General features: G+C 42.4%; 1 protein-coding gene across 6 annotated transcripts in view; it reads left to right on the forward strand.

The window, feature by feature from the left end:
- The window catches only part of TSHZ2 (teashirt zinc finger homeobox 2), a 566094-nt gene that overhangs the window by 248246 nt on the left and 304629 nt on the right, over nucleotides 1–13219 (forward strand). For 2 of the 6 annotated variants that reach the window (XM_083618456.1, XM_083618454.1), the window contains exons 2-3: nucleotides 10130–10199; nucleotides 11798–11971. The exons of 3 other annotated variants lie outside the window; for them this stretch is intronic. In XM_083618456.1, the coding sequence (XP_083474582.1) occupies nucleotides 11938–11971 (34 nt within the window). In that variant the 5' untranslated portion in view covers nucleotides 10130–10199; nucleotides 11798–11937. Of the gene's footprint in view, nucleotides 1–10129; nucleotides 10200–11643; nucleotides 11972–13219 lie in introns of those variants that run through there. One more of the 6 variants, XM_083618455.1, reaches the window with a different exon arrangement.

Below are 13219 nucleotides of genomic sequence, written 5' to 3' on the forward strand. Positions count from 1 at the left end.
GGGAGATAAAATTCTTGACACTAGGTCCAGGGCTGGTATAAACTTCCATCAGCAATGGGGACATAATACAAGGTTTGGAATTAATGTGCTTCTCTTTCTTTTCTTTTTTTTAGAAGATATTTATTAAGATTTTCCATTTTATACAAACCAAGAAAAAAAGAAAAAAACTAAAAAGAAAAAAAATATTAAAAACACATAAATTTCATATCTTATTTTTCAATAACATATTTCCCTGACCTCCTCATACCTCCCCTTCTTGTATTCCAGTTCAAATTGTTCATCCAGCAAATCCTTATCTCATAGCATTACAGCTAAAAGCCTTATTTTCTATCCATCTTCTTAAATTATTGTAACTTATACTTTTACTTATATACAAAAAAAGAACTATTTTTTCATATTCTTTTATACCATTACAGCTGATAACCCCTTAATTTCAATCCAACATCACTCAATATTCCTTAATATTACAATATTTTTGCAAATAGTCTTTGAATTTCTTCCATTCTTCTTCTGCCGATTCTTCTCCCTGGTCACGGATTCTGCCAGTCAATTCTGCCAATCCCATAAAGTCAATCAACTTCGTCTGCCATTCTTCCAGAGTGGGTAGATCTTGCGTCTTCCAATACTTTGCGATGAGTATTCTTGCTGCTGTTGTAGCATACATAAAGAAAGTTCTATCCTTTTTTAACACCAATTGGCCGACCATGCCCAAGAGAAAGGCCTCTGGTTTCTTCACAAAGGTATATTTAAATACCTTTTTCAATTCATTATAAATCATTTCCCAGAAAGCCTTAATCCTAGGGCACGTCCACCAAAGGTGGAAAAATGTACCTTCAATTTCTTTACATTTCCAACATTTATTATCGGGCAAATGGTAAATTTTTGCAAGCTTGACTGGGGTCATGTACCACCTATATATCATTTTCATAATATTTTCTCTTGAGGCATTACATGCCGTAAATTTCATACCTGTGGTCCACAACTGTTCCCAGTCAGCAAACATGATGTTATGTCCAACATCTTGTGCCCATTTAATCATAGCAGATTTAACCGTTTCATCCTGAGTATTCCATTTCAGCAGCAAGTTATACATTCTTGATAGTATCTTAGTTTTGGGTTCTAAAAGTTCTGTTTCTAGTTTGGATTTTCCCACCTGGAAGCCAATTTTCTTGTCCAAATTGTAAGCCTCCATTATCTGAAAATAATGAAGCCAGTCTCGCACTTTATCTTTTAGTTTCTCAAAACTCTGCAATTTCAATTTGTCACCTTCTTGTTCCAAAATCTCCCAATATTTTGGCCACTTGGCCTCCATATTGAGCTTTTTCTGAGCCTTCGCTTCCATCGGTGATAACCACCTTGGGGTTTTATTTTCAAGTAAATCTTTATATCTTGTCCAGACATTAAACAATGCTCTTCTGACGATATGGTTTTTAAATGCTTTATGAGCTTTAACCTTGTCATACCACAGATATGCATGCCACCCAAAAACATTGTTAAAACCTTCTAGATCCAAAATGTCTGTGTTCTCAAGAAGTAGCCAATCTTTCAACCAGCAGAACGCTGCTGATTCATAATAAAGTTTAAAGTCTGGCAGGGCAAATCCACCCCTTTCTTTTGCATCAGTTAATATCTTAAATTTTATTCTTGGCTTCTTGCCCTGCCAGACAAATTTAGAAATGTCTTTCTGCCACTTCTTGAAACAGTCCATCTTGTCCACGATTTGCAATGTTTGAAACAAAAACAACATTCTAGGCTATACATTCATCTTTATAGCTGCAATTCGACCCAGCAAGGAAAGCTTCAAATTTGTCCAAATTACTAAATCTTTTTTCACTTCCGCCCAACATTTTTCATAATTATCTTTAAACAAGTTCCCATTTTTTTCTGTCATGTAATGTGCTTCTCTTTCATCCCACCCATGTCCCGCCCATGAGTCCACCCTGTTTTGGGTGCTCCCCTGTTGTATCTTGGTGGAAATGCTTTGCAGTGGAATGTTCCAATGGTGTATTGGGGGAGTTCAAAACATATCTCAAGTTGTTCAGTCAGAGTGGTGCTCTATCAGCTTCTAGAGCCCCTCGGTCATTAGATCTTGAGTATAAGACCACACCCTGAATCAAAACACTGTTCTCATTTAAATGAATTACAGTATGCCCCGATTCCACAAACTTTGATAGGAAACAATTACATAAGTTGAATGTTTGCTCTTGGGAATGTACAAAATGGTGTAAGAACAAGAAATTTTCACTGGGAGGAATAAATCCACAATGACTTTTCAGTTCCAATGTAAGGAATCCAGATAATTGAACTCAAAATCTGTTTTATTTTATTTTTTAAACGTGATGTAATGGTGACCTACTCGTTTGATTTCTCATGAGTGACATAAAATTCTAGATAGCAGATTATAAACCCTGATTAAAATGTAATGTGACCTGTTTCATTTTACAGAAGACACTTAAGAATGGCTATAGAGACATTTGTAAATATGTCTAATGCATGAGAATTTTCAGGTCTATTCTTAGGCTTTTAGAAAATGCGGTGCCATCAGGAATTTTAAAAAGAAGCCTGATCTGAAGGGATAAAAAATACTACTGATTTAGTTTTTTAAACCACTGTTGTGCTATGTAGAGTAAAAGGGGACTAAAATAAAATAAAACCACAAGAATGTTTGCTTTTAACTCCTTTTTTTTTTTCATTGTTAAAAATGTGGAACAGTTCGCTTTAAAGTTCAGATTCTGAAGGGAGATGCATTATCTAAGTTATAAACAGAGTGTTTGGTAAGGAGTCGCTCAAGTCTCAAAGAAAGAAAAGGAAGGCGGGGGAAATACAAAAAAGCACAACTTTTGCAAAAAGGGCTTTTATATCTCTATTAATTATAGAAGCACCAGCTGTGGCGGATTACAAACATGCTAGGCTGGCTGGGACACCACAGGGGGAGACGTTGTGCAAAGGGCTCTATCCAGATTGGCCACACGCCCACACTTTAGGCAGATGTTTTCATAGGGTTTGCTAGCTTCTATTATGTGCCAAGACAGATTTCTGCCATTTTGGTTTGAGCTTATTGCAGTCTTCTGCGTACCTGACGGCACCTATTTCATACATACAGCATCTGTCATAAAGAGATTGCAATCAAAATTTTGAGGGGAGCTGGGACTTTTAAAAATCACTGCCGCTGTGCAGAGTGGGGTCAAGGCTGGTACTGTAGCACGTACCAAGGTAGTGGGGTGCGAAGAAGTAACCTTTTCCTTCTGTGCTTCTGTCCCAGTGAAAAATCACCCCTGAAGCTTCTTTTCCCATAGGAAGGAAGCTGCCATGTGTGGCATGTTTCTCTTACAAGGGAAATAGCAGCCAGTGGGGGGGGGGTCATTTCCCCCAGGATCACAGCACAGGGTGAAAAAATTACCACCAGCACCCATATTCCACCATTTCGGTCATGATTCCTTCTTGCCTGACAGTGGTTGTTTTTAATGGTAAAACCAAAACACATACAACATATAATTCAGTTTGGCCACCCCACTAGAGGAATTTCACCTGGCTTTAAAAAATAAATAAATTCCAACTTCCTTCAAAATCCCTACAGATGTTTCAGCTGAGCAGGATTCATTCAAAATTCCCTTTAAGAGATAATTTTGTGGTAGTTCTACCAGTTTGGTGTTGCAGAGCAGGTTCTTCGTCTTATCCCAAGGAAGACAGACACAGTTACAGTCATACCTTGGTTTTTGAACAGAATGCATTCCGGAAGTCCTTTCGACTTCCAAAATATTTGGAAACCAAGGCGTGGCTTCCGATTGGCTGAAGGAGCATCTTGCAGCCAATAGGAAGCTGCGGAAGCCACACCAGACATTCGGCTACCGAGACAAAGTTCGCAAACCAGCTCACCTACTTCCGGGTTTGCAGCGTTTGAGTTCCAAGTTGTTCGTGAAGTAAGGTACGACTGTATAAGGCAAGTACAGATTCCTTTACTTGAAGTGATGAGCTATTGCATGTTAGAAACAGAAGCAATCCAGGAAGAGGAAACTGAAAGCTAAACTGAGAACTCAAGAAGGACACCCAGAGATTCCCTGCTCCCAGGCACACCACCCTTAGTGGTGTTTTCTTCTAGACATGGTGGGTGTCAATTAAAGACTGTTCCCCATTCTAACATTTTGCTGTACTAGATAGTCTGTGGCAGCCTTTGCCAACCTTGTGCCCTTCAGACTGCAACTCCTATTGGACCGGAAAAGGCTGCTCTAAGCACTTCCCTTCCTAGAGCTGTAGTGAGTGGCTGCCTATTCTTGTCTTGAATGTGTATCTTATTTCTTCACCATTTCATCTAATTTTCTTGCTGGCAAAACTGTGCCCAGACTGTACCGCTTCAGACTGCAGATGGGGGTAGGGCCTGATTGCACGCACACACACACACACACACACACACATTCACAAAAACAAAGGGATGAAAATAATTTACAAAAAGAAAAGAAATCTCACAGCTTGACAGGACCACAAAGACAGGAAAGTTAGATATCACAAAGAAAAATATGTTAGCACAAAATACGAGAGATGGACAGCGGAGCTCTTTGGCATGGCTGAGGCAAAGAAAAATTGGTGTGTCAAAGTGTGTACAGGTCACATCGCTTGGCTGATATCGAGAGGTAAAAAAGGGAACAACTTGGAGATTTCTGTGGTTCAGCTGTGCGGGGACTGTTTAGTTTTTCTTATTGTATTTCAAATTGCTCTGGGACTTAACTGCTTTTCTTTTACATAGAGCAACTGACATTATCAAGGTGCGTTGTGCATTTTGCAGTGGAGATGCAATTTTCTATTTCCTCTTGAATCCTGGGAATGTTGGCATTTTCCAGGCTGTCAGACAAATGAGTGCTCAGTAGGACATTTAGGCCTGTCTTTCTATCTAATCTATCTAATCTATCTCATTTCTAAAGTGCCCATCACCTTGGCATCTAGGTGTAACCTTCCTGTCCAAGTCTCTTTAGCTGGGATAATTTAGCCAAATCCTAAGAGAGTTCAAATGCTGCCTGATCAGGTTGAAACCATCTTTTATGAGAATGGATTCAAAACCTATGGCTTTAATGGGTTTGGTATTGCTCTCCTCTCAGTTTGCACAGCAGGCTACAGGATTCCAATTCCTGTATTTTGTGGGTGCCGTAACAGATGCCCTGTGATCAAAAGAGCATGTATGGTAGAGGCAACAAGGGACATTATCACACCTAGTTCACATCCAGGTCCTGCAATTCAGCCTTGAGGCCATTCCACAGGAACGGTGATGTGACTGAGGAAGTATGAGTTATGCTTCACTCTGCCCATTTCTGGAATTCACACAAAGTTCAATCTTTTGTTGCAGATGCCAGTCATTTGTTCAGAATGAATGGTGCAGTTCTGTCACTTGAGTGTAAAGATTCCCAAACCGCCTAGAAATAAATTCACACAGGACTCAAATTTTAGTTTGAGGTTTTGGCATAATTTTGGCCGCAACCTTATTGATTACAGGCTGTGATTGGTTTGCTTAGGCTTTGGTTCAGACTATCTGAACCTGTCCAGGACTGTCCAGGCAGGAACAGAACTGCCAACTGCCAACGCAGAGGTCAGCAAAGGTAAGCACACTGGGAGATTGATTGGGATGGGAGCAGATCCCAAGATCATGCCCAGAATGCTCCCAGGGGATTTTGTATGGCCCTATCCCCCTTTCCTAACAACTCTTTCACTTGGGATGCGGGTGGCGCTGTGGGTTACACCACAGAGCCTAGGACTTGCCAATCAGAAGGTCGGAGGTTCGAATCCCCGTGACGGGGTGAGCTCCCGTTGCTCGGTCCCTGCTCCTGCCAACCTAGCAGTTCGAAAGCACGTCAAAGTGCAAGTAGATAAATAGGTACCGCTCTGGCGGGAAGGTAAATGGCGTTTCTGTGCGCTTCTCTGGTTCAGCAGAAGCAGCTTAGTCATGCTGGCCACATGACCTGGAAGCTGTACGCTGGCTCCCTTGGCCAATAGAGTGAGGTGAGCGCCGCAACCCCAGTCGGTCACGACTGGACCTAATGGTCAGGGGTCCCTTTACCTTTACTATCCCCCTTTCAGGGGTCGGACAAAAGCATGTGGAGCCCCTGGATTCCTTTAATGGAATACCCACACAGCAACCATTGGAGGGACAGGCCACAGCCACACCTAGTCCCCTCCACCACACATTAACCAATGCCTAACCGCAAACCTTACAGAGTTGTGATGATTTGCTACACGGTAGGCAAAACCCAAATGGGACCAGCCAATCGGCCAAGTGGGAAAAATTGCTACCAGGCTCCTGCCCCAAGAGCAGACAACCCATGACGGTATAGCAAGGTCAATCAAACCCTAAATATAGGCAAGGGTGGTCGGGTGATCCGGTGCACGAAGCGAAAATGAGGAAGCCCAACACGATTGTGCAGCGGTATATAAAAGTCCCTAAGATGCAAATTTAAGCACCCATTGGTCAGAAGCAGTCCCATGCCTCCGAGGGACCAATCAGGTAGCTGTAGCTATCCAAACATACCCACCCCACCAATCAGCAAGCGGTTGTGGTGATCTCACTACAACGCATACTCTCTGTGAGGAGAACCCGATTTCTGGGCCCTAATTCAGTAAGTGTGGCGGTCTAAATTTACCATGCTCTCAATAAATCTACCACATTCCCATCAAAAATGTTCATGAGGCCCCATCTGTACTATACATTTAAAGCAGTACTATGCTGCTTTAAACAGTCATGGCATCTCCCAGAGCATCCTGGGAAGTGTAGTCATTTAAGAACGAGAGTTGTTAGGATACTCCAGTTCTTCTCATAGAGCCACAATTCATAGAGTTCCCTGGGAAGAGGGATGGATTGTTGCACCACTCTCGGAACTGTATTTCTGTTTGCACCAAACTATCTTAATTCTTATGAGCAAAACATGCATGATAAACAATCTGTATGTTAATCTTTTAGTGCCAAATCATCTTTCACTCTTGTGATGGGTATGCATACACTGCAACTATTTCCGCCACCTTAAAAACTACAAGTGTGGCTGTGATTGATGTGTGTCACGGGTGAAAATGACTGGACCCTTTAATCTAAAAAGAGGAATTGATAATATTGAACAAATTGGCATACAACTGGAACTCATTACCATTCTAATTGGCAGTCAGGTTTTCCATGGATAACCTCTGATGAAGATCAAGAAGTAAGAAACAACATTTTCTCCTGCAGATTCCACACTTGCATTTAGAAATATTTCTACCTTTTCAGCAGATAGATAGATAGATAGAAAAGGCAAAAAGAGATAAAATGGGCATTACCTAATGCCTTGGACTCCTCACCATTTCAGTCACCCAAACCTTGTTATAGTTACCAAATATTTACAAAATCCACTGGAGATTTAAATAAAAAAAACTGCTGGGGAATCCTATTATTTGATAAATACATTATTCCAACTTTTACTTTGGTATATAATTTAAAACATGATCCTATGCAAGTAGGTACCACTATGTTAACTGGGCTCATGTCCCAAAAAGTGTCTGTATACACAAGAAGCTGGTGTAAAGTTAAAGGTAAAGGTAAAGGACCCCTGACAGTTAAGTCCAGTCGCAGATGACTCTGGGGCAGCGGCGCTCATCTCGCTTTCCAGGCCGAGGGAGCCAGCGTTTGTCCGCAGACAGTTTTTCCAGTTCGTGTGCCCAGCATGACTAAGCCGCTTCTGGTGCAACAGAACACCGAAACCAGAGCAGAGCACGGAAACGCTGTTTACCTTCCCACAAGTTTATCTACTTGCACTTTTTGGCCTGCTTTCGAACTGCTAGGTTGGCAAGAGCTGGGACCGAGCAACAGGAGCTCACCCCATCGTGGGGATTCGAACCGCCGACCTTCTGATTGGCAAGCCCAAGAGGCTCAGTGGTTTAGACCACAGCGCCACCCCATGTCCCGGTGTAAAGTTAAGTCAGCGTAAAATATGCCAGATCAAAACTCCATCCTGCGGCAGGGCTAATGCCACATGAGCCAGCCTAAGCCAACCCTAGCTAGAGAAAAGAAAGGCTTTAAAATAGTGTTACATCACCCTTCTTGCTGGTTTAAATTATGCTGTGTTGCCACGTGATCATGCTGTGTAGGCTTAGGATTCAGCCTAAGTCCCCTCTCTCTGGTCCCACCTGTGGAATACCCCCTTTTGGGGACTTATAGCAGCTTTATATCTACTAGGTTTAGCTCAGCCAGGTGGGTCCTGGTCAACCTGAGATGAGGGAAATATTGGCTTATCTCCAGCTGAGCTAAGGATGAGGAGCAATGTTGGAGTAGCCCAGCTGTACCAGGAACCTCCTGATTCATCAGAAGATTTGCTGGATCCCAACCCCACTCATCCTAGTGGATCTTGCTATAGGATTGCTCCCTTATTACATTACATTATTAAGCTGCTTTCATCCTGGTCTTTTACACCTTTATCCGTTCCTGTTTCTTGATATTGTCCTGTAGCCTATATTTATTTTAGTTTTGGACAAATTGCATTGCTTTTCCTCTGGTAGAACTTTCTGTACATTTATCTCCTTCTCACAGGAGATAAAATAAGTGAGCTTATTCATCACTATTGTATAAGAAACCTGTATTCTCCATATTGGTGCCATTCCAAACATTCATGGGTGCTTTTTCTATTATTTTTCCATTAATACGGGATGGGAGAGTGTTAATCTTGCTGTGATTTCTAATAAGAGATCATGGCTATGTTTTTCATCTCTTTATTATGCTTTTGGGATATTGCTCTGATTTGTCATCCCCCTCCCTTTTTGGATATTGGATATCCCCTTTTGGATGTTGTGTTTTGTGTTTGAGTAAAGGCAGATGCAATATCTTAAAAGTGGCATAGGCTATTTGATAGTACTTCTGCTCTTTCTTCTGCCTCCCCCAGGAATATTCCTTGCAGTATTTAAGTGTAAATGGGGACAAGTCAGCTGTTGAGGGTGCCTATTGACCAGCTCCTATGCCATCTCCAACTCACGCCACACCTGATCCTAGAATCAGTTTTGGATTCATTTTGAGATGACAGGTGACTATATATGTGGATAAAATGCATATGTGGTATTTGTTTGTTTTTAAAAGCAAACTATTTGTATGATGTGTAAGTCGAGACTATACACTAAGCTCTTAGTGGTTAAGAGTTGAGACTATTTTTAACTTGGCAGTATCCTGGACACCAAGGGTGAAGAAACAACTATAAATGCTCTTAAAAGCCTAGGCCAATCTTCATCCTATCTTTCTAAGTGACTAACAGAACGTGTTGGAAAATCACCTAACCATTCTTACTTTGCTTAAGGATATACAGAGTCATCTCTCCCCCTGCCCCACTTTACATATTGAGGCATCCACAGCAAGCCAAGTTTAGCTTACAGGTTGAAATCTGACAGCCAATGTTATCTCACCCGAAGGGATTATCATTAGACAAATACGTGGTAGTGGATCAATGGCTACTACTCAGGAAGAGTATGTAATGTCTCCAAAAAACAGAAAGTGCATTCCTTTAAATACAGTTGCTGGGGAGAGTTATCTCTCGCTTGGACTACTGCAATGCGCTCTATGTGGGGCTACCTTTGAAGGTGAACCGGAAACTACAACTAATCCAGAATGCGGCAACTAGACTGGTGACTGGGAGCGGCCGCTGAGACCACATAACCCCAGTCTTGAAAGACCTACGCTGGCTCCCAGTACATTTCCGAGCACAATTCAAAGTGTTGGTGCTGACCCTTAAAGCCCTAAATGGACTCAGCCCAGTATACCTGAAGGAGCGTCCCCACCCCCATCGTTCTGCCCGGACACTGAGGTCCAGCACTGAGGGCCTTCTGGAGGTTCCCTTGCTGCGAGAAGCCAAGTTACAGGGAACCAGGCAGAGGGCTTTCTTGGTAGTGGCACCCGCCCTATGGAACGCCCTCCCATCAGATGTCAAAGAGAAAAACAACTACCCGACTTTTAGAAGACATCTGAAGACAGCCCTGTTTAGGGAAGTTTTTAATGTTTAATAGACTAGATTGTATTTTAATATTCTGCTGGAAGCCACCTAGAGTGGCTGGGGAAACCCAGCCAGATGGGAGGGGTATAAATTATTATTATTATTATTATTATTATTATTATTATTATTATTATTATTATATTGCCCAGATCTCCTGTTTGGGGGCTCCCAGAGGCATCTGTTTCCTTGGCCACTGTAGGAAGCAGCATGCTGAGCCAGGTAGGCCTTTGGTGGAACCCAGCAGGGCTTTTCTTCTGTTCTTCTTAGCAACAGCCCATATCAGTGAGCAGGATGATTCGGCAGCACGGTGATGTGCTAAAATAGCTTCCACGTCACCCTCCCCAGCTGTGCCCAGATTGCTGCAGGTGCTTCTTACAGACCCTGGAGACCATTCAGAACAATAATTGGCACGCACTAACAACCCTGTTTGCATTCGCGTCTTGAAAATCTCTGATTACATCTGTATTTCTGCATGCAGACGTTCCCACTTCGTACGCTGAGCCCGGTGATGGCTCTGAATGGCTCCCGTGTAGGGTGTGAGTTTTCTTACCTGGGAGACTGGGCTGGTCACACAGGGCAGGCAGGCTGGGCGGAAGCAGGTCACCGAGGACGCGGCAAGTGTCACTTTCTCGGCTGTAATTGAATTTGATCTGAACTGTGCTGATACATCCGGCCCCTCTCCCTTTGTTGTTCCCCTGCACATGTTGAAAATGTCTTTGTAAACCTACCCCACAACGATAATTTCATTGAGAGCCAGACATTTCAGACGTGACAGTGATCTCTAATCCTCTCTGGACAGGCAGCTCTGGGATTTCAAAATTTTCAGCCTCTGGATGCAACAAGGGGGCTGAGTTTCCACAAGGGGAGCCATCAGATGTCCTTTTAATCCTTTAATGACCTGGAGAGGTGAATTACTCTTTGTGCGATTTAATTTCATCTCTCCTAAGTTTGTCGAAGACCCAATGCAGAGCTACCATGCCATTTCCTGGGCAAGGTGCAGTTTTTGTTTTTGTTTTTATGTGCAACATGTTCATAGCCTACGCTCTGATGGAGACGCTCCGTACATTACCCCATACATACAGGGGGATACATCGCTCCCCTTTTCAGCGAAGGAATAAGAACATATATTCAAGTGGGTTTTTGTGTGTGTGTGTGTGCCTGCATAACCATTTGCAGTGGGCCACAGCATTTTTTTTATTGGTTGTTGAAATGTATAGACCACTTTTCATTTTCATTTTTTTTTAATCCTTCTCGAAGTGGTGTACAAAAATGTATTATTATTGCTGCGTTTGCATCCTACCTTTTCTCCAGTAGTTCCCTGCTCCTGTTTCCCCCCCTCTCAATGACCCCACAATGTGTGTTAGCTAAAGAGAGAGGGCCTGGCCCAAGGTGAACATCATAGCTGAATGGGGATATGAGCCCTGGTATCCCAAATCCTAGTCCCCCTCTCAAACCGCTGCACCTCATTGGCTGTCTGTACATCAGCAAGTGAGCCAAAGCATTGTTTTAAAAGCAAATAAAAGCGGGGATTTCATGCTGCACAAAATGCTAACCCAAACCATTGTAAACAAACAGTTCCCAGCAGAATGTGGCCACACCGAAAAGCAAGACATAACAGCCACCGACGAGCGACTAAATGCAGCTGTATAAAGATGGGTCTGTAAGGACTGTTTGAAGGTACCAAGGGAGAGAGCTTGCTGCAGGTGCCTTTAGGGACCCAGGAGACCAATCAGAAGAATAATTGGCATGCACTAACAACCCTGTTTGCATTCACGTCTTGAAAACCTGTGATTACATCTGTATTTTTTTGCATGCAGACGTTCTGGCTTTGAACACTTCGCCCAGTGATGACACTTAGCCTGCAGGCCTGAATGACTCAGGTGTAAGGTGTGGGTTTTCTATGAGAATGACAACTGCTATACAACTTAATGACGTTATACAGTGAAGAATCAATAATATGCAAGGCACTATGTGCAAAAAACCGAATGCAGGTAACTCCTAAATCCTGAATGGCACTTTCCAAGAGGGCCAGTGGAGATTTCATTGGCATATTTCATCCGGACTAGAAATATTATTCCATCGTTGGGAACCATCACTGAAATCCTGGAGTGTGTAACCCAAACTAGGCAGTGGTGGGGATTTTTTTAAAGGGCTTGCTGTGAAAGGGATCCAAAATGTTTGCCCACTCTTGAATCCTCTTGAACGGATGTCAATCCGTGAAAAGCCTGAACTTAATTTTGCTCCAATTTGACTTTAAAGAGTAGGTTTTTGTGGGGAAGCCCAAAAACAAAAGCACAGTCAGACATGAAGTATTAAAGCGCAGAGCTGTGCCTGGAAAGAACAGGGCAAAAGCTAAGTGTGGCCAAGCCCTTAGAAATCATGTAAGGTTTCAGCTGTCATAGTAATCACTCTCATTGGAAGGTTTCATTTCAATTCGATCAGATACTAACTGCCATTGCATGTTAGCTGACAAAGTAAAGCACAAAATCTAGTATATATCTGTTGTTAATTACTAAACACTATTGGTCTCTCAGCTATCAAGCACTGCCAAATACTAAATGTCATTGCAAGCCACTTTTTTAAAAATGCGATATTACGATCAGCATTGGGTGGCTGGTCTTGCAGCTACCATTTTTATTTCTGACAGTTCCTCAGAGCAACTCTATATTGAAATTAAAAAGAATGGCTCTCAGATGTCTGCTGCTGTTTGGAGTGTTTCTGCTGCTGCATGCCACTGCTTGTTAAGGCCCCATCTGCACTATATTTAAAAAACATTATCATAATATTAAATAGTCATAGTTCTCCCCCCCCCCAAAAAAAAAAAAATCCTGGGCACTGTAGTTTGCTAAAGTTGCTGGAAGTGGGTAGGGAGACCCCTATTCCTCTCACAAAATTACAATTCCCAGAGTTCCCCGGGAAGAAAAACTTGCGTTAAGCTACTCTTGGAACTATAGGAGAAACGGGGTCTCCTAACAACTCCCAGCACTCTTAACAAACACATTTTTTAGGAATCTTTGGGGAAAGCCATGACTACTAAAGTGGTACAATACTGCTTTAAATGTATAGTGCAGATGGGACCTAAGATGACAATGACAACAACGACAACATACTAATAGCAAGTGTTGATCCTTATGTAGGCAATACAAAAGAGGAAATCTCAAAAGTCCCGAGGGAGCCTCAAGGTCTGTAGATATGGATTCACACCATACATTTAAAACATTACAATACCATATTAAACA

The sequence above is a fragment of the Podarcis filfolensis genome, assembly GCF_964270895.1.
Source record: "Podarcis filfolensis genome assembly, chromosome: 6".
NCBI classification, from domain to species: Eukaryota; Metazoa; Chordata; class Lepidosauria; order Squamata; family Lacertidae; genus Podarcis; species Podarcis filfolensis.